The 26,966-nt window shown below is 40.0% G+C and overlaps 4 protein-coding genes and 1 pseudogene across 4 annotated transcripts; all 5 read right to left on the minus strand.

Moving 5' to 3' along the window:
- On the minus strand, positions 1-927 carry LOC113172725 (olfactory receptor 11A1-like). The gene has a single exon (XM_026375739.1). The coding sequence runs from the start codon at positions 925-927 to the stop codon at positions 1-3; it is 927 nt and encodes a 308-aa protein (XP_026231524.1).
- A 3,131-nt stretch (positions 928-4,058) lies between these two features.
- On the minus strand, positions 4,059-4,979 carry LOC113173277 (olfactory receptor 6N2-like). Its single transcript, XM_026376681.1, has one exon. It carries the CDS (start codon positions 4,977-4,979, stop codon positions 4,059-4,061), a length of 921 nt encoding a protein of 306 aa, XP_026232466.1.
- A 2,101-nt stretch (positions 4,980-7,080) lies between these two features.
- LOC113172724 (olfactory receptor 6N2-like) lies at positions 7,081-8,007 on the minus strand. Its single transcript, XM_026375738.1, has one exon. It carries the CDS (start codon positions 8,005-8,007, stop codon positions 7,081-7,083), a length of 927 nt encoding a protein of 308 aa, XP_026231523.1.
- A 6,556-nt stretch (positions 8,008-14,563) lies between these two features.
- LOC113173278 lies at positions 14,564-15,490 on the minus strand (annotated as a pseudogene).
- Positions 15,491-25,767: 10,277 nt separating this feature from the next.
- Positions 25,768-26,679, minus strand: LOC113173669 (olfactory receptor 11A1-like). The gene has a single exon (XM_026377167.1). It carries the CDS (start codon positions 26,677-26,679, stop codon positions 25,768-25,770), a length of 912 nt encoding a protein of 303 aa, XP_026232952.1.
- Positions 26,680-26,966: the final 287 nt, after the last annotated feature.

Here is a 26,966-nt window from a genome sequence, read left to right on the forward strand (position 1 = left end):
TCAGATGATTTTGGTAGGACAGAATAATCTTTTGAGATGTTTATAAATTTCTTTCATTTTGAGCCCATATATAAGAGGATTAAACAAAGGATGATACAAAACTATTTGTAATGTCATTATAAAACGTGCAGTTGATGATAAATTAGATTCCACTCGAGCTATACTGATATCATATACACTCAAAGAGAAGAAACTGATTAAGACCAGCAGGTGAGGTAAACAGGTCTCTGCAGTTTTTTTCCTGACTTCTCTACCCCTGCGATAAGCTATAAGAAGTATTTTTGTGTATGTGAAAAGTATAAAGAGCACAGGGAGTACTACAATGTCTACTAAAGCAACTACACCATATAAAGTAACTACTCTTGATTCTACACACTGAAGTTCATAAATGACATTATTACAATATATTCCTTTTATAGTAAAGTGACATAGTTTAGTTTTAGCACTCACTATTGCTGGGATGACAACATGACAAGCAGATACAAACCAAGTTAAAACCAGTAAACTGCTCACCCTGGTTTTCTTCATGATAGTTGGATATTGTAGAGGTTTACATATAGAAACATACCTGTCAAAGGCCATGACTGCCAACAATAAAAACTCTGAAACACTAAAAGTGTAATATAGAAAATACTGAAAGAGACAGGCTGAATATGATATGATCTGTTTTTCAGATAAAAAATCTGTTAACAGTTTTGGGTACATGGTAGTACTGAAAAGAACAGAGTTCAGTAACAAAGCTGCAATAAATATGTACATAGGTTCATGGAGGTTTTTGTGAATCCAAATGAGGCACATGATGGTGACATTAAAGCTGATTATTAGAATGTATATTGTAAACATTATTAAAAAATAAAGATATCTGAATCTTTGTACATCCACATATCCATTAAGTGTGATATATGTTACATTAAGTTCATCATCCATTGCTGCTGTCAACAAGAAATGTTTAAAATTTAAACTTTAAATAGGTATCGGAACATTACTACAATCCAACCAGTCACGAAATGTGTGACCATGAAATGCATTTAATGTTAATGTAGGAAACTGAACTGTTTGAGACTGTGGAAAGTTTTTATTACATTACTTCTCCAAGGATGTTATTAAACATTGATTCAAAGTAGGGTCCCATACGTAAATAATTAATCCTGGAGGGGTTACAGCATTGCTTCAGCTTATTACAGCATTGCTTCAGTTTGTGCCCCAATTACATGTTTTTTTCTAATTCTCAGTTAGAGGCCATAATAGTCTTCCCTGTTCCAAGACTATGGCTGTGATGAAGAGGGTGAAGCTGGGGATTTTGTCATTTTACTGGGGTCTTCAAGACGTGGGCGATAACAATAACCCCCGGCAGTGTGTGATTGGCCGTATTGGCCTTCCCAAGTTTTTTTATTAGACTTCTGCACTAGTCAAAGCTTGGCCATAACAAACGCAATGTCGAAGCATAAGGGTGTCCATCAGTGCAAGTTGCACTATGTCAAAGGGGCCTTCAACTCTTACCTTAAGTACCTTAAGTCTCCGGATATGGTGGGGGCTGTCTTGACTGACACATTGTTGCAACACTGCATGGCGATCAAGGACATTTCCTCCGGACTTGCAGAACGGGGTGGTGCTGTAAGCTGATCAGAGGGTTTGGTCTATGCTGGAGAGGAGAATTAGGCCAATAGTCAAATCTTGGATTCAGGAGGAAGGATTCAGCTTACATCCTGGTCATAAAACACTCTGTGGCATCTTGTGGGGGGTGCTCCATGAGTACGGGATACACAGCCCTCTCTTAAGGGCTTCCCAATCTCTGCACAAATAGAGCCAGAGTTTGGTTCACAATTCCGGCATTAAAACCTGTTCCCAGTCCATGTTGGTCTCTGCCCTTTATCACTAGTTCTGTTCATTATTTTCATGAACAGAATTTCTAGGTTCAGCCAGGGCCTGAAGGGGGTCAGGTTTGGAGACCACAGGATTTCATCCCTGCTTTTTGCAGATGATGTTGTCCTGTTGGCTTCATCAAGCAAAGACCTTCAGTGTATACTGGGGCAGTTTGCAGCTTATTATGAAGCAGCTGGGATACCAATCAGAACAGAAAATGTGCTTGGATAACTCATATCAAAATGTAAAAAAGTACTGATGGGGAGAGATGGAACAAACTGACTAAACAGAATTCAATTCAGTTCAATTCAAGTTTATTTATACAAAATAGAATCAGCGATCACAAGGGTGTTGTTTTTACCTGTGATGTACAGACTCCTGTTTGAGATTGTCTTCGTTTTAGGTGTTCACATGTTTTCACTGAGCATAGTGCTTTTGAGTTCTGTACTCTCATCAACTCTGCAGATATGGCATCTTGGATTCCTCCTGCATGAATGAATCAGCTGATTCTTTCATATCACTCTGCACTTTTACCATAGATCATATAACTTCATTAAAAACAGATCTGGTCCTGTCTAGAATACAACAGTGGCTTAACGACAGCATTCAAAATTGCAACCTGGTAGTGTAAATGGAAGAAAGCTGGTCTTATAGTATACTTTATGATAATGAAGGAGCAGCTATTAATTTGCGATACAATTGTTAAGAATGCTAGGATATCTTTTTTTGTTTTTTTTTATTCATGCCAATTGCCATAATTCTAAATTCTTCCTACAAACTGTTAAGCTAGCTCAGAGGTCAAAGAGCCATTTGGACCCGGTTTCCACGGAAAAGAAAACACTGGGAGCCGCAATTGATTTTTGACATCTAAAATGAAGATAATATTGTTTTTTTACCTTTACGCTTTGTGTAAACAACTATAGTGTGTTTCTTATGACATTTATAAAGTGCTACAGAGAAAATTAAATTTCATTCATGTAACAAACACATTTTGAACATTTTGAACTCTCAAAAAAATAATGACAAAAAAAAAAATATGCAGAGTTAAAGGTCTCTTTCAAATAAATCAAAAAGATTAACTTAAATTATGCACATAGCAAACAAAATGCCGTGAACCGTCATCCTTATATTGCCTTTGGGCTTTCGGAGCGTGTAAAATTAAATTAGAAAAAAAACAATGAAAATTAAATATTTGCTAAATATCTGCATAAATATTTATTTTACCTGCCCCTGAACCTCTGTGCACAGCGTCTGCATATCGTAGCTGTAGGACTGTAAGCTGTTGTCTGTTTGTTTTTAGCGTAGTTCATGGTGGAGAATAGCTGCTCACATACGTATGTGGATCCAAAGATCGATAGGACTCCAAATGCATATTTCTTTATGTTTATGTAGTTGTCAGGGATGAATTCCATGTTCCAAACACAAGTTTGTCCGGTCTTGGAAGGTTCTCAGTATCACTCTATTTGTATCATCTTCTATGCTGCGGTCTGCTGGTGCAGCAACAGGAAGGTGTCAGACACCAACAGACTAAACAAACTGATCAGGAGGGCTGGTTCTGTTCTGGGGGTGGAGCTGGACCCTCTATATGTTGTAGCTGAGAGGAGGATGCTGTTCAAACTCCTCTCAATCCTGGACAATCCCTCCCACCCACTACACAGTGTGTTGGCTGGACAGAGGAGCACGTTCAGCTAGAGAAGGATCACATCAAGTGCTCCACAGGAGATCCTTTCTACCTGTGACCATCAAACTGGAAACAATCTCCGGATTAATAAAGTTATTTGAATCTTCACTATAATTGCCATGTATTCAATTCAGCTGTCAATCGACCCACTCACCACCCCACTATTTTCAACAAACAATGGCTCAAACATGCACACTGTACAGTACTGCTCTTTACCACAGAAATAATATTGATGTGCTTTATATGCAACAGGCTCAGAAATGTTTTCTGAAAGGACAAGGTTATAAAAAAGATGACATTGACAACCTAAACAACAGACTCCCTCCTCAGATGGCAAGACTGCACATGACTAACAAAGCAGCTCAACACATCATATTTAGTAAAAAGGCCAAAAACTCAATTTATCATTACATTGTTCACATAAGAGGTTCTTTTTATGGTTTCATTGAAGATAATGATTATTACTAGAAACACTATCAGTGACATTACCATTATTGTTGTATCTCTTATACCTTTAGTTACAAGACCAGAACAACTTCTTCAAGTGTTTAGAGATTTCTTTCATCTTTAGTCCATAAATAATTGGATTGAAAAGAGGATGATACAACATTGTTTGTAAGGTCAAAACGAAACGTACAGTTTTTGGAAAGTCTGATCCCAGTCGAACTATAATAACATCAAACGCACACAAACAGGAGAAGCTGATTAAAACTAACAGATGAGGTAAACAGGTCTGTGCCGCTTTTTTCCTGACATTTCTACTACTTTGATAGGATATTATCAGTATTCTAGTGTATGTAAATAGTATGAAGAGCACAGGCAAAAGTGCAGTGAAAGTCAAAGCAACAACACCAAATGCAGATCGAGTTTTTGAATTCTCACAGTGAAGACTGTAAATTGTATTATTACAGAAAATTCCATTTGAAGTTAAATGACATAGTTTCAAATCAGCACTTAGTATCACTAGGACTGCGATCTCACAAGCAGGTACAAGCCAAGCTAAAACCAGGATAATACTGACAGTTGTTCTTCTCATGATAGTTAGATACTGTAGAGGTTTACATATAGACACATACCTGTCATAGGACATAGCTGTCAACAGTAAGAACTCTGAATCACCTATAGAGTAATTAATAAAAAATTGAAAAAGACAGGCTGAATATGATATGATCTGTTTTTCAGATAAAAAGTCCACTAACAGCTTTGGGTAGATATTAGTGCTGAAAAGAACAGAGTTCAGTAACAAAGCTGCAATAAAAATGTACATAGGCTCATGGAGGTTTCTGTGAATCCAGATAAGACAAATGATGGTGAAGTTAAACCAGATTATTAGAATATAAGCTGTAAACATAATTGAAAAATAAAGATATTTGTATTTGTCCATATCTACAAACCCACCAAGAGTTATATATGTGACATTAAGTTCATTTTCCATTGATGTTTCTAAAATAAATGTTCAATAATAAATAATTCTGATGATATAACCAGCATACATGAATAAAAAGTCTTTCACTATAATACCATCATTCAACATGTACGAGTGTCTTATCCACTCACAGAGATTAAAAGAACCTGTACAGTATGTTCATGTACAATATTCAGAAAGTGAACTGTGGGAGGCTGTAGGTTTTTATTAGATTGTTTCTCTCTCTTCGAATCTCATTATTGTCTCCATCAAAACAGAATCTAATATGAAACAAACTCCTTCAAACCCTGGAGGCCTGAAGTTACAGCATGTTTACTGTCTTTCAGTTGGGCACATGTCCCAGAACACAACATTACACTGTAACATGAACTGAACATTAAAGTTTATTTTTCAGAAAGAGGTTGATGTCATATCTGGGGAACACCTGGTTTGTTAAATATGATCAGGATCAGTCCAGTTACTGAAGGGACAGATCACATCTGTGAGTCTTTAATATAGTATCTGTGAAACTAACTGAGCAATTCAGTACAGCAGTTCTGCCATGAACTATAAATGTACAAAACTATGATACTCTTGTAAAGCATTTAGTCTCTCAGATCTGCACAAAGCCCATTTCGACTGACCCTGTACTGCTTTAATGAACCTGCAATAAATAAAAACCTGGGAACCACATTTTTGGGGTTTTCTTCTATGAAAGTTGTCTTTTCTTTAGTACCTCTTTCCTAGAAAAAGAACAGTTTAAAGAACTGATTGAAAGCCCAACATTTCTATGAATTTGATTTACAAAATGAATGTATGGAACCTTTTGACACAAGTGATTTTACTGTTTTTACTAGTTTTTACTTAGTAAAGGTTATACAAAGTCATAGAAATTGCTCTAGGATTGAACAGGTTTATTAACATACTGTACAAACTCAAAAACCTAGAAGGAGCAGGAAACTAAGGAAGGTTTTAAAAGGACATAACAAAAAAACTGACTAAATACAAAAACAAAGTGACAACCAAGTAAAGAAACATGTACCAGAGATAAAGTAACAACAAAAATCACTGCACGGAGGCTGAAGAGTTTGAAACATGACAATGATGATAAAGGAGAGGTTGAACACAGGTGGGACAGATTGGGTGATTAAGGCAGAGGGAAAAGGAGAGTGAATCAATCCATATTTGGGTAGGAAGTGGCTGGTGAGCAACAGAAGTGGGACCAGGTAAAAAAGAGAGAGAAGGGGAAAAACAACAACTGAGCGAGGATCGGACAGGAATCGTGACACATGGAAAGAGTTGCTCATCACACAATGACAGTTGCAATTTTATTTATGAGGTAGACTCACGCCCTGTACACCCCGAGCCTATTCATTTATTGGTGAACTTTTTGAACATGGCAATACATACACAAGTTCAGCAATATCTATAATATAATGTCAGTCATAGGGGGTGGATGATGGAGGGCCCTCCTTACACTTTTCTTCTCCCCCAGTTGTGTCAATCGGTGGTAAGGTGCCAGTTAGTCCCTGGAAGCAAGCATTGTACGCTTCTGTTTGACCCCACTATCCCTCTGTGCACATCGGGTATTCTCGTCCACCACCTCTCTCAGATGCATTAGTGACCCATCTGCTGGCCACCAGCGACCAAAAGATTAGGTCATTTAGGGTATATACAGCAAAGGGAAAAGCAAACGTGGCTGGACTCCTGCGCAGCAGGACTGAAGCATTTTTCATTCCTAGCCTCAGGCACAACTCGCTAAATAGCCAGCTCTCAAAGTTCTGCCGCTGGTAGTGGTGGAGCTCTGCAGGGACCTCGAAACTAACAAACATCTTATCCAGCAGTCTTTGGGCTGCTGTGGGGTTGCTCTGGTCTGGGACTGCATAGGCCTCGGACCATCAAATCTATTTTCCTAGTTCGGGGACAGGCTGTATAGTTTTAATGATTTTTATATTGATATTTCTGGTATTTTGATCTGTCATTAAATATTCTTTTGAGCATTTCCATGATTAATAGTGAATAGTGAAAATACTTTTTAAGGCTCATAACAATCCCGCCAGTATTGTTACAGAATACATTATTGCTTTCGCATCAGTACAATTGCTATGACTATTGCATCACAAATAATACATTAGCTCATTTTGGCTTGCCAGAACAGCCTCTTCAGATGTTTAGAGATTTCCTTCATCTTTAGTCCGTATACAATTGGATTAAAAAGTGGATTATATAAAATCACTTGCAAACTCATTATGAAATGTACAGTTTTTGGAAAATGAGATCCCAGTCGAACTATAGTGACATCAAATGCACACAAACAGGAGAAGCTGATTAAGACCAACAGATGAGGTAAACAGGTCTGAGCAGATTTTTTCCTAACATTTCTACTACTTCGATATGATATAATAAAAATCCTGGTGTAGGTAAAAAGTATGAAGAGCAGAGGGAAAAGTGCAGCAAACATGAGATCAACAACACCAAATAATGATCTTGATTTTGAATTCACACAGTGTAGACTGTAAATTGAATTGTTACAAAAAATTCCATTTAAAGTTAAATTACAGAGTTTCATATCAGCACTCAGAATTGCTGGGACTGCAACACTACACACAGGTACAAGCCAAGCTAAAACCAAGAGAATACTGACAGTTTGTTTTCTCATGATAGTTAGATACTGCAGAGGTTTACAGATAGACACATACCTGTCATAAGCCATAGCTGTCAACAGTAAGAACTCTGAACCACCTAAAGAGTAAAACATATGAAACTGAAAAAGACAGGCTGAATATGATATGATCTGTTTTTCAGATAAAAAATCCACTAACAGTTTTGGGTACATAGTAGAGCTGAAAAGAACAGAGTTCACTAACAAAGCTGCAATAAAAATGTACATCGGCTCATGGAGGGTTCTGTGAATCCAGATAAGACACACGATGGTGACATTGCAAAAGATTATTAGAATATAAGCTGTAAACATAATGAGAAAATAAAGATATTTGTATTTGTGCACTTCTACATGCCCACCAAGAGTTATATATGTAACATTAAGTTCATCATCCATTAATGTTTGCTGAAATAAAGACTGTACTAAAACAAGCAGATTACATAACTAGCAGATAAGAATAAAGATCAGTTCAACAGTATAACTAACATCCAACATGAACTTTCTCATTCATCCACAAATCTTGATCTGCATTCATCTGCAATACTCAAAGTGAAATGTTTCAGACTCTGCACATTATTTTTATTAGTTTACTTCATCCTCCATAGAGCTCATTATTCTCTGAATAAAAATAGATTCTGTTATGTAACAAACTTCAAACCCTGGAGGCTTGAAGTTACTGAATTGTTTGATGTCTTTCACTTGGGCATTTGCCTCATTACACAACAGTACACTGTAATGTTAACATTACATGTTAGGGTTAGGGTTAGTTAGTACTGTTGATAAGCAGTATGTATGTATCCAAACATGTATTTTATTATGTACTAAAATAAGTTTAAAAAAAAAAAAATATATATATATATATATATAAAATTAAAAAATGTAAATAAAATTAACCCTTAGACTGATTCGTTATTCAGTTGCTCCGTGTTTGTTTTGCTAACTTTAACCAAATTAAAACTAAATTCATAGTTTTAGTGAAAAGCACTTCTGGCGTGAGAGTTGTAACATACACCTATGTTTCTTAAGGACCATTCATAATACTCAATACTCTTGATTTATTGTGTTGTGAGGTCAGTTAGCTCTGTTAGCCGTGGCTGCTTCTCCCTCTTCTCATCCTGCTCTCTCTTGCTCTCTTGTTTGTCATAGGTTTGGTTTCTCCTCAACCTCCTTTAGTGAGGAGGGGATTTGTAATAAATGTAGTTTATTTTCAGCACTGGAGGCGAGGCTGACTGCTTTAGAGACTCGGCTCCCCATCTGGAAAACAAGCCAGCTAGTCAGGTGCCGGTAGCCGGTGTGGAGCCAGCTAGCATAGATTTTCCCCACTCAGCGCCAAACAGCTCAACTGAAGTTTCATGCTGGGGCCAGCTTAACAGCAACAGGATTAACAACTTTAACAACCTTAAACAGGCCAACAAAACGAGGTGATAGTTTACAGTTCTCTACCTTCAGAGGTAAGTCCGTAGCTGAAAGTCAAACCTCATCCCCCACCTTGTAGGTAGGGGCAGCTCTCCGTTGCTTGTTTTCCTGTCACGTGGCCATTTCCTGGCCCCGCAGGACATGCCGGCGCACTCGGTCCCACGTGGATGGAAACCACTGAATGAGAGCCCCCATGGAGGGCATGGAGGCCCGAGCAGACTGATCCGGGAAGAGCGGAGGCTGGTAGCCGTATGCTGCCTTGAGGGGCGAACAGCCCAGGTAGAATGACGGAAGGAACATGTGGGCGTATTCAGTCGAGGGAAGCTGCTGTGACCAGGTGAAGGGATAAGACACTGCCATACACCGAAGCAACTGCAGACCCGCACCGTCTGTCCATTAGTCTGAGGATGGAAACCTGAAGACAAACTAATGGTGGGACAGAGTGCCTGACGACTCTGCCCTGTGGACTCTGACCTGTGGACCTCGATCCGACATGATGTCCTGCAGCTTGGAGACATGATCCACCAAGAGCATAGTTGTTTCCTTGGTGGCCGGCAGCTTGGGCAAAGGCACGATGTGAACCAATTTGGAGAACTGGTCCACCACAGTCATACTAACACTGTTACCACTGGAAGAGGGTTAACCAGTCACAAAATCCAGGGATATATGTGACCATGGTCTTTTTGTAGAAACAGGTAGCCACGTACTCTTGAAATCCTCCTTGAGGGATGGCCACCAGAACCTTTGGGCTATCAGCGCTGCAGTGAGACTGGATGACAGGCCAGTCTAGAGTCATGCCAAATATTTGATAATTTGTGTTAGTAAAACCGTGCTGAAAATGTGCGTACCAAATTTTATACGGATATATTAGGTCATAAAACTCTAAATCAGTCGATTATCATTTTATCGCATTTCATATATTATACATAAAATCAAGCAACATGTAGTCATTTTATTTTTAGAGTTAGCTAATTAAAAATTGCATAAATTGGTACATTTCGAGCAAAAGTTTAGCACATGCAACTTGTTTGTGCTTTTTCTAGTAACTTGTTGCTTACTGGTTTGCAATAAATTACACAAAAAATACACAATCTTTTTTGTGTGGTCCTGTGTGTGTGTTTTTAGATGGCAAAATATTAGGCTCTGTCGAAGAGGCTCTGAACATGATTCTGGACGGTAATGCTAGTGACATGGAGCGGCTAATGGAAGATGATGATGAGGAGGAGGAAGAGGAGGAGGAATGGACTCCTACTGCAAGGATTTAGGAAAAATCTGATAGTAGTGATGATGAGGAAGATCCAGAAGCTTCAGAAGAGGACACAACAAATCCAAATGACACAAAACCAAAGCAGCCAACAAGCAGCAAAGTGAAAAGGAAAGAGTATGATTGGAAAAAAAAGGTTTGAACCTCCAGCTGTTGAGTTTCAGTAATATGTTGAGGAAAACTCTGAAGACTTGCCTACCTGGACACCAAATATGTATTCCAAAGATTTTGTGACAAGAAGCTCCAAGAGGTTACAGAAGAAACAAACTTGTACAGTGAGCAGAAAGATGGAAAATCAGTGAACACAAATGTCAAAGAAATCGAGCAAATTCTGGGTATGTATGTGCACATGGGGTTAAATCAGATCCCCAATGTACGAGCTTATTGGGAAATGGAAATGAGGTACCCTCCTGTTTGAGATGTGATGTCACGGGGTCGATTCCTGAAGTTGCTGACACTCATCCACTTCCAGGACAACCTCAATGTGTCTGAAGATGCAAAGAAAGATAACCTGTGGAAACTGAGGCCATGGTTAGAGCAACTACTTCAACGCTTTCTTAGCATACCCCCTGAAAAATGTCATGCTGTTGACGAAATCATGGTGCCTTTCAAAGGAAAATCACATCTACAAGATGTGGGGACAAGCCGGACCAAGTGGCTATCTTTATGATGTGTTCAAAAGGACAGAGCATCCTGACAAAGAGAGGTCTGATGTTAGTGCTAGCGGAGATGTTCTCCTAAAAATAACTTCAGATTTTCCAGCAGGAAAAAAATCACAAAGTTTTTGCAGACAGCTATTTTACATCAGTTCCATTGGTGGAACACTTAAAACAAAGAGGAATCTACTACATAGGCACAGTTGGAATAAACAGGGTTAAAAAACTGCCAACTGATGGATGAGAAAGACTTGAAGAAAAAGGGTAGAGGGTCTCTGGATTTCAGAGTAAGTCAAGAAGACAAACTCTGTCATGATTCCAGCCTCGTTGCTGCCTGTATTTCTTCCATGCCCTTATTTTGACAACTTCCTATTTCCTCCTCCCAGTCTGATTGCATACACTTACCTAATTGACTACACCTGGTCTCCCCCACACTATAAATACCGGCCTGCTCACCTTTCTCCCCTGATAGTTTGTTCTTAACTCTTGGACACTGTCCAGAGTTTCTCTTGGACTGACTTGTTCAGGATTTTTCAGATTCTGTCTGCTCTGGACCCCGTGTCTTGCCTGACCCCCTGGTGCTGTGAGTTCTGTTTATTCCCCGTCATTCCCCCTGCTCACAGTACCAGACCTGAACCTGTATCTGCCTAATTCCCTTTCTTGGACCTGCACCCCTTCTGCCCTGGATTCCCCCTCACAGGACCAGCCTGACCTGACCCTGCTTCCCATCCACTCCTCTGGTTCAGTGAGTGTTTCCTCTGATCTATTTTGTCTCTCGTTGTTCTCTTCCCTGCTCATACTGTTCGGACCTCCTATCTGTTTTGACCTGGATTGTCTTTCTGTTGTGGATTATCCCTGTCGGACTTATCTCGGAACTGCCTATCTGTGTATAACCTGGATTACCCTCGACCTCTGAGTGTAGACTAGTGGATTATTGTTTGGACTGCCGTTGTTCATAACCCCAGACTGTTTTCCCACACCAGGTTTAGACATTGAACTTCATTGGATTTGATTGGACTGTATTCTCATAGTGCTCTTGTGATACTTTTGCTACGCTTCTGACCTTCTACTTTGTCCTCCATTTTGTCCACGTGCTCTCCATTGATCGGCCATCTTGGTTGTGACGTCACTTCTGGTTTCCACCCAGACCACCATACTCACCCTACGCCATCTCCTCCCATCTAGTGACTCTTGAATTCATTCATTTATTGTTGTTCTGTTATAAAGAATGAAAGATTGATTACTCAGTCCAGTCCTGTCATAAATCTGGCAATGGAGTCCTTCCTCCAGCTCGTGACAACGTCATTGTAAGATGGCATGACAACAAAGCTGTGAACATGAGCTTTTCTTTTGTTGGCATAGAACCACTTGCTGATGTGAAGCGTTGGGATTGGAAGGCCAAATAATGGTGCCCAGACCAGCCATCATTGAGACATATAACAGGTTCATGGGAGGAGTGGATCTTCTTGACATGTTAACTGCACTTTACAAGTTCAACTTCAGATCCCGTAGACGGTACTTATACATTTGGTGGCACACTGTTACAGTTGCAGTAATAAATGCTTAGATCTGCTTATTTATTAACCCTCATGGGAAATTCTTTGTCGACAGGCAGCTACACTTGAGGCACCAAACACATTCAAATCAATTCAGTTTTATTTATATAGTGCCAAATCACAACAGAAGTCATCTAAAGGCACTTTACAGAGTTTAGAGTTTAAGACCCTACAGAGTATGATTGAAGTTCAGTGTCTTGTCAAGGAAGCTTTAACATTTGGCCACGACCGTAGAAACCAGGAGCATCTTGAGCAGTGAGTCGTTTTTTGAAGGAGGTCAGTTTTTGAGGAGAAGCTGCTCTTGCTCCATGAACGAATCTCTGGGAGAAATCAGCGAAACCCCATGAACTGCTGAAGCTGTTCATGGTCCCAGACCAATTAAGCACAGCAGTCACTTTAGCTTTAGCTCCAGAATGAACTCAAGAAAGCTGGTCTTCTGTGTGTGGAATTCATACTTTTCTGTCTTCACAACCAGCTGATTTTCAAGAAGGTTTAGCAACACTGCATGGAGATTTATATGTTCTTCAAGGCTGCAGGAATAGATCAATTTGTCATCAAGGTCCCCAAATCAAACTGGTTAATCATATCCCTGAGAACATCATCTATGAAGGCTTGGAATACTGCAGGTGACCATGACCATAGTTACCACTGCGAGTGTTAAAAGCAGTTTTCCATTCATCGTCCTCCCTCATTCGAACAAGACAAGGCAATGCAAGACAAAGCCATTACGTGAGTCCAAAAAGATGGTGATGTCCTGTAATGAGGATATTTTTCTGTAACGTCATTCAAGCGCCAATACTCAGTACATGGATGAGGTGACCTATCTTTTTTGTCAACAAAAAAAATCCCGTCCCATATGGTGAGGACGAGGGATGGACAATACCAGCATGGAGGGAATCCTTGATGTACTCCTCCATGACTCTCTTCCCTGGCTAAGAGACAGAGAAGATCCTGCCTCTTGGAGGAGTTGCACCAGGAAGCAGATCGAAGGGCAATGAGGTGGCAGGGGGGTTGCAGGACTTCTGCTGAATACTTCTCGTATGTCATGGTAATCCTCCGGTGCGCCAGGCAGATCAATAGGTTGGAACCGGAACAGGAACTGGGCTGGAAGGAGAAGGAGGATTAGCTGAACCTAAACAGTTGGCTAGGTTAAAAAGTCAATCCCATGATCCCTGACCAACTGATGTGAGGGTCATGTCGCGTGAGGACACATCAGTAATGGTGTTTCCACACAGGAGTACACGTTGAACTCCAGGAACTTCTGGTGGTTACCGAACACAACTAACTTAATAGGAGCAGTCCTGAAATTAAATCACGTAAATTATGTGTCTGGCAAGAGCTTTTACCTCGACCAGATGGCACAGCTCAACAGTCTGCAAGTTCAGTTTGTGGACCAAAAGCCCATCGATGAAGTTCCCTTCTGAGTCCACAAAGGCATCGAGTTTAAGAGAGGAATTAGGCCCAAGGAGCTGCAGACACTGCCGCAGCTGGTCGGTCGTGGAAACTGTAAAATAAGCAGCTTCAAGGCTTCAAAACACTTGCATTTAGTGATCAAAGTTATTTTTTCTTTGGTATCAGACAAAATCCATATGGTCCTATAAACTATGACAGTGTCATTGTGTTTAACATCAAGTTTCTGTTTTAGGGTATCTTTGGAGATCCTATACAGCAGGGATACAAGTACTGTATGACAAATTTTTACAGCTACATCTGTAACACACGCTCAAGTACATTATTGTCATGGTAATGTTGGGCTTTCAATGATTCCTTTGAACTGTTCTCACTCTTCAAAGCTCTGACACTCGCACCTTCCATCCTGAACACCCTGATCCTTTTTGCTCACTGCACTCTGGCAACTGATGGGAGAAACATTCACCGGATATCCTCACTCATGAGATGAACAAATTAATAAGCTGCAAGTGGCATCAACCAATCATATTTTGAATAATGGCAATAATGGAAATAACTAAAAACTTAAGCATCACTAGAACAGAATAGAATAGAATAGCTTTTATTGTCATTGTATATTATGGATATGACAACAATAACTCTTACATCTCTTAGGTAAATTGAATTTAACAGTACAACTTCTTCAGGTGTTTAGAGATTTCTTTCATCTTCAGTCCATAAATAATTGGATTGAAAAGAGGATGATACAAAATTGTTTGTAGAGTTATTGTAAAATGGACAGTTTTTGGAAAATCTGATCCCAGTCGAACTATAATGACATCAAACGCACACAAACAGGTAAAGCTGATTAAAACCAACAGATGAGGTAAACAGGTCTGTGCAGCTTTTCTCCTGACATTTCTACGACTTCGAAAGGATATTATCAGTATCTTGGTGTATGTAAAAAGTATGAAGCACAGAGGGAGAGGCACATTAATTATCACAGCAATAACACCAACTATAGATCGAGCTTTCGAATTCTCACAGTGGAGATTGTAAATTGCATTATTACAAAAAATTCCATTTAACGTTAAACTACAAAGTTTCAAATCAGCACTTAGTATTGTTGTGACTGAATTATTAAGAGCAGGTAAAACCCAAGCTAAAACCAGGAAAATACTGATAGTTCTTAACCTCATGATAGTTGGATACTGCAGAGGTTTACAAATAGACACATATCTGTCATAGGCCATAGTTGTCAACAGTAAGAACTCTGAACCAGCTGAAGCGTAACTATAAAAAAATTGAAAAAGACAGGCTGAATATGATATGATCTGTTTCTCAGATAAAAAGTCCACTAACAGTTTTGGGTAGATATTAGTGCTGTAAAGAACAGAGTTCAGTAACAAAGCTGCAATAAAAATGTACATAGGCTCATGGAGGTTTCTGTGAATCCAGATAAGACAAATGATGGTGACATTAAAGCAGATTATTAGAATAAAAGCTGTAAATACAACTGAAAAATAAAGATATTTGTATTTGTCCATATCTACAAACCCACCAAGAGTTATATATGTAACATTAAGTTTACCTTCCATTGATGGTCTTTAAAATTAATGTTCAATAATAAATAATTCTGATGATATAACCAGCATACATGAATAAAAGTCTTTCACTATAATACCATCATTCAACATGTACGAGTGTCTTATCCACTCACAGAGATTAAAAGAACCTGTACAGTATGTTCATGTACAATATTCAGAAAGTGAACTGTGGGAGGCTGTAGGTTTTTATTAGATTGTTTCTCTCTCTTCGAATCTCATTATTGTCTCCATCAAAACAGAATCTAATATGAAACAAACTCCTTCAAACCCTGGAGGCCTGAAGTTACAGCATGTTTACTGTCTTTCAGTTGGGCACATGTCCCAGAACACAACATTACACTGTAACATGAATTGAACATTAAAGTTTATTTTTCAGAAAGGGGTTGATGTCATATCTGGGGAACACCTGGTCTGTTTAATATGATCAGCATCAGTCCAGTTACTGAAGGGACAGATCGCATCTGTGAGTCTTTAATATAGTATCTGTGAAACTAACTGAGCAATCCAATATTCAATTCAATTCAGTTTTATTTGTAAAGCGCCAATCCACAACAGAAGTTATCTCAAGGCACTTTACAGTGTTTAAAGTTTAAGACCTTACAGAGAATAATTATACAAAAAATGATATAGAAAACCCAACAATCCCATTTGAGCAAAGCTTTAGGCAACAGTGGAGAGGAAAAACTCCCTTTAGAGGAAGAAACCTCCAGCAGTACCAGGCTCATAGTGGGCCGTCATCTGCCTCGACCGGTTGGGGTGAGTGGAAAGAGAAGAGAGAAAAGAACAGCAGGCAATAAAGACAACAACAAGCATCAAGAACATTGGGCAGATGAACTGGATTCTGGAGATGTACAGCTCCAGGCCGAGGATACCTGCAGAAAAGTACAGAGAGAGGGAGACAGAGAGGAGGAAACAACTACAGGAGAGAGAAGACACAAAGTTAATGACATGAAATGGTAGAATTTGAAAGGATAGAGGAAAAAGGAGAGAGGAGAGGAGCTCAGTGTATCAGTAGAGGTCCCCCAAAAAGGAAAGTTTGAAGTCTAGTCTTAAATGTAGAGAGGGTGTCTGCCTCCAGAACCTGAACTGGGAGCTGGTTCCACAGGAGAGGGGCTTGATAGCTAAAGGCTCTGCCTCCAATTCTACATTTGGAAACTCTAGGAACCACAAGTAAAATCTAGCCATAGATGTTGCAGTGACTTCTTTGCTGGTCCCAAGCCCGGATAAATAGAGTGAGTTGCGTCAGGAAGGACATCGGTCAAGGCCCAGGTTAACAACGACCGCCACCGCTGCTCGCTGCTGGTGGCTTGACTACAGGTGGTCGAAAAAAGAGGGGAGGCAGAAGGGTTCGTGGTCAGAAAGATAAGGGAAAAGGCAGGAGCATAGGTTTGAGAATAGGGACTCGTTGGCACAATGACAGGGAAAGGCCCCCTGAAGGGGGAGTTTGTGAACAATGTTCTAGAGGTGAAAAGAGTCTCAGACTGGGTGATGAGCCTAAAGCTAGAAATTGAAGGTGTGACGGTGAACGTAGTCAGTGGGTATGCGCCACAGGTTGGCTGTGAGTTAGAAGAGAAGGAGAGATCTGGAGTTTGATGAGGTCATAGAGAGTATCCCCAGACGAGACAGAGTTGTTGTTGGAGGAGACTTTAATGGGCATGTTGGTGAGGGCAACAGAGGTGATGAGGAGGTGATGGGCAGGTTTGGTATAAAGTTACAAGGAAGTGCAGCGTAGAGTGAAGAGGGAGGTGGCAAAGGCCAAACAGAAAGCTTACGATGAGCTGTATGACAGGTTAGACACAAAGGAAGGAGTGAAGGACATGTACAGGCTAGCCAGACAGAGAGATAGAGATGGGAAGGATGTGCAACAGATAAGGGTGATTAAGGACAGAGATGGAAAGGTGCTAACAACCCAGGAGAGTGTGCAGAAAAGATGGAAGGAGTATTTTGAGGAGCTGATGAATGAGGAAAATGACAGGGAAAGAAGGGAGGAAGATGTGGATGTTGTGGGGCAGGAAATAGCAGAGATTGGGAAGGATGAGGTGAGGAAGGCTCTGAAAAGGATGAAGAGTGGAAAGGCTGTTGGTCCTGATGACGTACCTGTGGAGGTGTGGAAGTGCTTAGGAGAGACAGCAGTGGAGTTTCTAACCAGTTTGTTCAATAGGATTCTAGAGAGTGAGAAGATGCCTGAGGAATGGAGGAGAAGTGTTCTGGTTCCGATCTTTAAGAACAAGGGTGACACGCAGAACTGCAGCAACTATAGAGGAATAAAGTTGATGAGCCACACAATGAAGCTGTGGGAAAGAGTAGTGGAAGCCAGGCTTAGGAAGAAGGTGGAGATTTGTGAGCAGCAGCATGGTTTCATGCCCCGTAAGGTGGAAAAGGATGATTCGCTGTGGTGACCCCTGATGGGGAAAGCCGAAAGAGAAAAAGAAGGAACCACAAGTAAACCTGCAGTCTGACAACGGAGAGTTCTGCTTGGAAGATATGGAACTATGAGATCTTCAAGATAAGTTGGAGCCTGATTATTAAGTGATTTATAAGTGAGGAGAAGAATTTTAAATTCAATTCTGGATTTTACAGGGAGTCAATGGAGAGAAGCTAACGTTGGAGAAATATGATCTCTCTTACTAATTCCAGTCAGAACTGCTGCAGCATTCTGGATTAACTGAAGACTGTTTAATGAGTTATTGGGACAAACTATTAATAATGAATTACAATAGTCCAGTCTGGAAGTAACAAATGCATGGACTAGTTTTTCAGCATCACTTTGGGACAGGATGCTCCTAATTTTAACTTTAATGTTTCTCAGATGGAAAAAGGCAGTTCTAGAGATTTCTTTGATGTATGAAGTGAAGGAGATATCCTGATCAAAGATAACTCTGAGATTTCTTACAGTATTACTTGAGGCCAGAACTAAGTCATCAATGGTGAGAATGTGTTTAGACATAGTGTCTCTGAGATTTTTAGGACCAAAAAAAAAAAAAACCTTTGGAGGACATCCAGGCCTTTATGTCTTTTAAGCAGCTTGAAGTTTGACTAATTGATTAGTTTCTTCTGGTTTCATAGATAAGTATAGCTGGGTATCATCTGCATAACAATGGAAATTTATAGAGTGTTTCCTAATAATATTGTCTAAAGGGGGACATATATAAAGTAAAAAGAATCGGTCCAAGCACATATCCCTGTGGAACTCCATAGCTAACTTTGCTGTGCATGGAAGATTCATCATTAACATGTACAAACTGAAATCTATCTGATAGATACGATTTAAACCACTCTAGTGCTGTTCCTTTGATTCCAATGACATGTTCCAGTCTGTGTAATAAAATGTTGTGATCTATAGTGTTGAATGCAGCACTAAGATCTAACATGACGAGTATAGAGAGTAGACCATTGTCTGATGCTAATAGATCATTAGTGACCTTTACCAGTGCTGTTTCTGTACTATGATGTACTCTAAATCCTGACTGGAAATCTTCATACAAGTTATTGCTGCGCAGGTGGTCGTTGCTTAGAAACTACCTTTTCAAGAATTTTAGAGATAAAGGGCAGATTGGATATTGGTCTATAATTCACTAAAACCCCCGAGTCCAGAGTAGGCTTTTTGAGTAGGGGTTTAACTACAGCAACATTAAAAGCCTGTGGTACGTAGCCTGTTTGTAAAGATAGATTGATCTGATCTATGGACGTGCTGATCAAAGGTAAGACATCTTTGAGGAGTCTAGTCGGGATGGGATCTAAGAGACATGTTGATGGTTTAGAGGAATTAATTACTGAAATTAATTCAGAATGATCTATGGGGAGGAAGCAGTCTAAGTACGAGCGTGGTCTTACAAATTAATCTAGAGTTGTTGTACAGTCCATACCGTATGCAGGGAGGATCTGATCAATTTTTTCTCTAATAGTTATGATATTATTTGTAAAGAAATTCATGAAGTCATTGCTGCTTAGAGATGAGGGAATACTAGGCTCAACAGAGCTATGACTCTTTGTCAGCCTGACTACAGTGCTGAAAAGAAACCTGGGGTTGTTCTTATTTGACTCTATTAATGAGGAGTAATATGAGGTTCTAGCTTTAAGGAGGACTTTTTTATATATTATTAAACTATCTTTCCAGGCTAGGCAAGATTCATCTAAATTGGTGGAACGCCACCTCCTTTCCAACTTACGTGATTTCTGCTTTAAGCTATGGATTTGTGAATTGTACCATGGAGCTAACTTCCTCTGACTCACTAGTTTCTTTTTCAGAGGAGCAAAAGTATCAAGTATTGTTCCAAGTGAGGCACCAGTACTATTAACAAGATAGTCCACTTGTGCTGGAGTAACATTGAAATAACTGCCTTCCTCTGTGTTGGTACATGGCTCTGAAATAAAAGATGGAATCAGTTCCTTAAATTTGTCAACAGCATTTTCACATAAACATCTACTGTAGTGAATCTTATCTGTATGTTTAGTAAAGTCTGGTACTGTAAATTCAAATGTAATTAAGAAATGGTCAGATAAAAGAGGGTTTTGGGGAAAAACTATTAACTGATCAACTTCCACACCGTATGTCAGAATAAGATCAAGGGTGTGATTAAAACAGTGAGTGGGTTTATTTACATTTAGCGTCTAATAGTGAATTAAAGTCAGTGTTGGGGCAGTTATCATCAACATCTACATGGATATTAAAGTCACCCACTATAATGACTTTATCTGCACTAAGAACTAAATCAGATAGAAACTCTGAGAATTCAGTTAAAAACTCAGAGTAAGGGACAGGAGGACGGTACACAATAACAAACAGGACTGGTTTTTGATTTTCCAGTTAGGATCAGAGAGGCTAAGAGTGAGGCTCTCAAATGAATTCAAACTATGTTTAGGTCTGGGGTTGATTAACAAACTTGAGTGGAAGATTGCTGCTACTCCTCCACCCCGACCTGTGCTTCTAGGAACATGATAATTAACATGACTTGAGGGGGTCGACTCATTCAGAGAGACATATTCATCCTGCTGCAGCCAGGTTTCAGTAAGACAGAATAAGTCTATTTGATGGTCAGTTATCAAATCATTTACTAACAGGGATTTAGACGAGAGAGATCTGATATTTAACAGTCCACATTTGATTGTTTTCTTGTTAGTTTGTTCTGAGAGAGGAGTCGTCTTTATTTTTATTAGGTTTTTATGAATCACTCCTCTTGTGTTAGTTTTAGATATAAATAATTTAGGTACTCGGGGAGCAGACACTGTCTCTATAAGGTTATGGTAGTTTTGGGGGGGTGACGGCTGTAAGGAAGCTGCAGAGAGGTGTGTAAGACTGCGTCTCTGCGTCCTGGGCTCCACTCTGACATGTCAGGGTTTAGGTCGTCTAATAAACTCTGTCATATTCCTAGAGAGTTGAGACGCACCATCTAAAGTGGGATGGATGCCGTCTCTTCTAATCAGCCCAGGTTTTCTCCAAAACGTTTTCCAATTGTCTATGTAGCCCACGTTGTTAGCGGGACACCACTTAGACAGCCAGCGGTTAAATGATGACATGCTGCTAAACATGTCATCGCTGGTCAGAATGGGAAGGGGTCCAGAGAAAACTACGGAGTCCGACATTGTTTTAGCAAAGTTACACACCGATTTAGCGTCAATTTACTCATGTATGAAAAATAATTTTACTGTATTTACATTTATCCTCAGACAGGAGTTTTAAATAGGACTCGACGTTGCCCGCTGGTGAACCTTGGGCGAGTGTCTGGGGTTATGCTTCCTACAAATCGTCACCTGACTTCCCGGCTGCTCGGGAACTGCCTGGGGATGGCTAACGGGAGCTAGGCTAGCTGGCGGTGTGGAGCCAAGTCTCCACATCACTCAGCCTCGCCTCCAGTGCTGAAAATAAACTATATTTATTACAGATCCACTTCTCACTAAAGGAAGCCGAGGAGAAACTAAACATATGACACACTGAGCAAGAGAGAGCAGGAGGAGATGAGGGAGAAGAAGAAGAGGGAGAAGAAGAAGAGGGAGAAGAAGAGGGAGAAGCAGCCATGGCTAACAGAGTAGAGCTATAAGACCAACACAAGAAAACGAGTATTATGAATGGTCCTTAAGTCAAGTCAAGTCAAGTCAACTTTATTTATAAAGCACTTTTAAAACAGCAGACTGACAAAAGTGCTTAACAATTTAAAATAAAATAGAACATAATAAAAATGCAATCAAAATGCCATTTCCAACATAACATTTAAATAAAATTAAAAAATTTAAAAGAACTAAAAGGAATAAAGTACAATAAAATTGTTAAAGCCAACTTCTCATACTGGGTCAAAAGCCAAGGAGAAGAAATTAGTTTTTAGCATTGATTTAAAAACAGTCAGTGAGGAGGCCTGTCTAACTTGGCAATGCATTCCACAACTTAGGGCCTGCAACAGCAAATGCCCTGTCTCCCCTGAGCTTCCGTTGTGTCTTTGGCACATATAGAAGCAGCTGGTCAGCTGATCTGAGCGAACGAGAGGGGAAGTGCACACATAGCAGCTCAGAAAGGTAGGGAGGGGCAAGACCATTTAAAGACTTAAAAACAAATAAAAGAATTTTAAAATGAACTCTAAGATGGACAGGCAGCCAGTGCAGTGAGGCTAAAACCGGGGTAATGTGCTCTCTCTTGCGAATGCCAAAATACAAAGAATTACAGTAATCCAGCCGAGTTGTAACAAAGGCGTGGATCACTGTCTCAAAGTGCTTTTTTGACAAAAATGGTTTAATTTTTGCCAATTGTCTCAAGTGAAAGAAGCTGGATTTTACCACTGCACTAACCTGCCTATCCAAACTAAAACCACTGTCCACCTTAACACCCAGGTTTGTGACGGTAGGTTTAAAAAATTGTTGTAAAGGGCCCAGGTCTACAAGAGAGGACCCACTGTTGGCGCTCGGACCAAAGACAATGACCTCTGTCTTTTTCTTATTAAAATGGAGGAAGTTTAGAGCCATCCAGGCTCTTACTTCATCCAAACATGTCATCAATGAGCCCATGGCAAAGCCATTCTTCTGTTTTACTGGTATATATATCTGGGTGTCATCAGCATAACAGTGAAAGGGACAATTATACTTTCTAAGAATGGAGCCGAGGGGAAGCAAATACAGGGAAAAAAGCAGAGGCCCCAAAATTGAGCCCTGTGGGACCCCACACAGGAGAGGAGCAGAAGAGGACTGGACATGATCAATTTGTACACAAAATGTTCTCTCTTCCAAGTACGACCTAAACCACTCAAGAGCAGTGCCACCAATGCCTACACATTTCTCTAAGCGAGAAGTCAAAATACCATGGTCCACTGTGTCAAAAGCATCAGTTAGGTCCAGCAGGATCAAGACCACATTGTCTCCAGCATCTGTAGCTAAAAGGATGTCATTAAAAACCCTCAGCAATGCTGACTCAGTGCTATGAAGAGGTTTAAAACCAGATTGGAAAACCTTAAGTGTGCCGTTTTGGTCTAGAAAATCCTTCAGTTGTACATATACAGTTTTTTCCAGAATTTTGGAGATAAAAGGGAGTTTGGAAATAGGCCTAAAATTAGACAACACAGTGGGATCCAGGCCCTGGCTTTTTGATCAGTGGCTGGACTGTAGCATGTTTACAGTTCTTTGGAAAGACACCAGAGGCGAGGCTGCTGTTAATAACAGCAAGAACAGAAGGTCCTAAAGTAGTGATATCCTCTTTAAAAAATCGAGGTGGGACAGCATCAGTGGGGGAACCTGAGGGCTTCAAATGTTAAACAGCCTCGTATAAAAACGAGTCACTGGTTCAAATCGAAGAAAAGTTACAGGACAAAATACAGAAACAGGTGGTGATATGAGGGCCCTGGCATTGTTCACCTTATTTACAAAGAACTTAAGAAAGTTTTCACATACCTCCAGGCAGGGTTCTACACAGGCAGTCTTCGGGGCATTAAGAACAATGTCTATAGTGTTAAACAGAACACGAGGCTTGTGACAGTTGGACAGGATGATATTAGACAGGTGTTGTCTTTTAGCCTCTTTTACCACAGTCTGATAACGACGCCAGCAGTCCTTTAAAATTTGCAAAGACACTTGCAGCTTGTCCTTCCTCCACTTCCACTCAGCTCGCTCGCTCACGTCTGACACCACGAGTTGTTTGATTTAGCCAGGGTTCAGATTTAGTTTTAGGCTGTCTGGGTTTTAATGGAGCCACAGCATCTATTACTGTTTGGCAGGTGGAATAAAACCAGGAGCTGAGCTCCTCTGTATCAGAACACACAGGCTCTGGGGTGTTTTGTCTGAAGGAGGCTGAGAACTGAGCGGCAGTGAAAGGGTTAATAATACGAACACTCCGAGCAGGAGCGGGAGGCTTAAAGGTGTTACAGGACAGGCTGATGTCAAATAAAACAGGCATGTGATCAGAAAACACTGCATCACAAATCCTCAAGTTGGAAACAGACAGACCGTAAGTTAAAACCAGGTCAAGTGTGCGTCCACGCTCCTGCGTGGGTTTTGAAACATGCTGAAGAAAATTAAAAGAGTCAATAAGGCTTAAAAAGTCCTTCGACATTGTTTTGTCTGGACAGAACACGTGAACATTAAAATCTCCAACAATAAGAACTCGATCATACTTAGGCATGATTTCAGCCAGCAGTTCAGAAAATTCATTAATAAAGTCCTTATTATATTTAGGTGGACGATAAATCACAGCACACAACACAGGGTGCAGGCGACCCAGTTCAAAGCTGGAGAAGGAGTTGGCTACATTTATAAACAGATCTGTACACGGTGGCTATCCCGCCGCCTCGACCTGACGTGCGTTAAAATAACCACAGGTAAAAGTTCAGAAAGAGCACTGGACTCACCAACATTCAGCAACGTCTCCGTCAGACAAAGAAAGTCCAAGTGTTGTGAACTGAAGAAATCCTTAAGGATAAAAGTTTTGTTCGCAAGAGACCTGGCGTTTACCAAGCCGAAGCTGACAGGTGCTGGTGAGGCCACAGTGTTTGGCCTCTCTGTCCGGGGGGCCGCAGGTTCTCCAGATTGACCCCGCGCTGTCTGGGCCCATCAGAACAAGGACGACGACGGTAGTAGAGCTGGCAGTTGGATACTGCAGAGGTTTACATGTAGACACATACCTGTCATAAGCCATAGCTGTCAACAGTACAAACTCTGAAACACCTAAAGAATAAAAACTATGAAACTGAAAAAAACAGGCTGAAAAAGATATGATCTGTTTTTAAGGTAAAAAATCAACTAACAGTTCTGCTCCTGCCATGACAAGGCATGACCATAGTGACCACTGGGAGTGTTGAAAGCGGTTTTCCATTTATCGCCCTCCCTCATTCGAACAAGGCAATGGGCATTACGTAAGTCCAAAAAGATGGTCATGTCCTGTAATAGTTCAAAAGGTGAGGAAATGAGGAGCAGAGGATAGTTTTCTGTAACGTCATTCAAGCGCCAATAGTCAGTACATGGATGAAGTGACCTATATTTTTTGTCAACAAAAAACAAATCCCGTCCCAGATGATGAGGACGAGGGACGGATAATACCAGCATGGAGGGAATCCCTGATGTACTCCTCCATGACTGTCTTCTCTGGCTAAGAGAGGGAGGAGTTCCTGACTCTTGGAGGAGTTGCACCAGGAAGCAGATTGATGGCGCAATCATAAGGGTGATGAGGTGGCAGGGGGTTGTAGGACTTTTGCTGAATACTTCTCATATGTCATGGTAATCCTCCGGCACGTAAGACAGATCAATAGGTTGGGACAGGGACTCTGGGCTGGAAAGAGAATGAGGATTAGGATTAGCTGAGTGTAAACAGTTGGCTAGGTTTCTTTGCTATCAGACAAAATCCATATGGTCCCATAAACTATGACAGTGTCATTGTGTTTAATATCATTATACAGCAGGAATACAAGTATGACAGATTTTTACAGCTGCAGCAGTTTACACACACTCAAGTACATTATTGTCATGGTAATGTTGGGCTTTCAATGATTCCTTTGAACTGTTCTCACTCTTCAAAGCTCTGACACTCGCACCTTCCATCCTGAACACCCTGATCCTTTTTGCTCACTGCACTCTGGCAACTGATGGGAGAAACATTCACCGGATATCCTCCCTCATGAGATGAACAAATTAATAAGCTGCAAGTGGCATCAACCAATCATATTTTGAATAATGGCAATAATGGAAATAACTAAAAACTTAAGCATTACTAGAACAGAATAGAATAGAATAGCTTTTATTGACATTGTATATTATGGATATGACAACTATAGCTCTTACATCTCTTAGATAAATTTAGTTTAACAGTACAACTTCTTCAGGTGTTTAGAGATTTCTTTCATCTTCAGTCCATAAATAATTGGATTGAAAAGAGGATGACACAAAATTGTTTGTAGAGTTATTGTAAAATGGACGGTTTTTGGAAAATCTGATCCCAGTCGAACTATAATGACATCAAACGCACCCAAACAGGTAAAGCTGATTAAAACCAACAGATGAGGTAAACAGGTCTGTGCAGCTTTTCTCCTGACATTTCTACGACTTCGAAAGGATATTATCAGAATCCTGGTGTAGGTAAACAGTATGAAGAGCACAGGGAGAGGCACAGTGATTATAAGAGCAACAACACCAAATACAGATCGAGCTTTTAAATTCTCACAATGGAGACTGTAAATTGCATTATTACAAAAAATTCCATTGAACGTTAAACTACAGAGTTTCAAATTAGCACTTAGTATTGCCAGGGCTCCATTATTACAAGCAGGTACAAGCCAAGCTAAAACCAGAAAAATACTGACAGTTCTTTTCCTCATGATAGTTGGATACTGCAGAGGTTTACAGATAGACACATATCTGTCATAGGACATAGCTGCTAACAGTAAGAACTCTGAACCACCTAATGTATAAATATTAAAAAATTGAAAAAGACAGGCTGAATATGATATGATCTGTTTCTCAGATAAAAAGTCCACTAACAGTTTTGGGTAGATATTAGTGCTGTAAAGAACAGAGTTCAGTAACAAAGCTGCAATAAAAATGTACATAGGCTCATGGAGGTTTCTGTGAATCCAGATAAGACAAATGATGGTGACATTAAAGCAGATTATTAGAATAAAAGCTGTAAATACAACTGAAAAATAAAGATATTTGTATTTCTCCATATCTACAAGCCCACCAATAGTTATATATGTGACATTAGGTTCATCTTCCATTGATGTTTCTGAAATAAATGTTTAATAATAAATAATTCTGATGATATAACCAGCATACATGAATAAAAGTCTTTCACTATAATACCATCATTCAACATGTACGAGTGTCTTATCCACTCACAGAGATTAAAAGAACCTGTACAGTATGTTCATGTACAATATTCAGAAAGTGCACTGTGGGAGGCTGTAGGTTTTTATTAGATTGTTTCTCTCTCTTCGAATCTCATTATTGTCTCCATCAAAACAGAATCTAATATGAAACACACTCCTTCAAACCCTGGAGGCCT

The sequence above is a fragment of the Anabas testudineus genome, chromosome 21, assembly GCF_900324465.2.
Source record: "Anabas testudineus chromosome 21, fAnaTes1.2, whole genome shotgun sequence".
Lineage (NCBI taxonomy): Eukaryota > Metazoa > Chordata > Actinopteri > Anabantiformes > Anabantidae > Anabas > Anabas testudineus.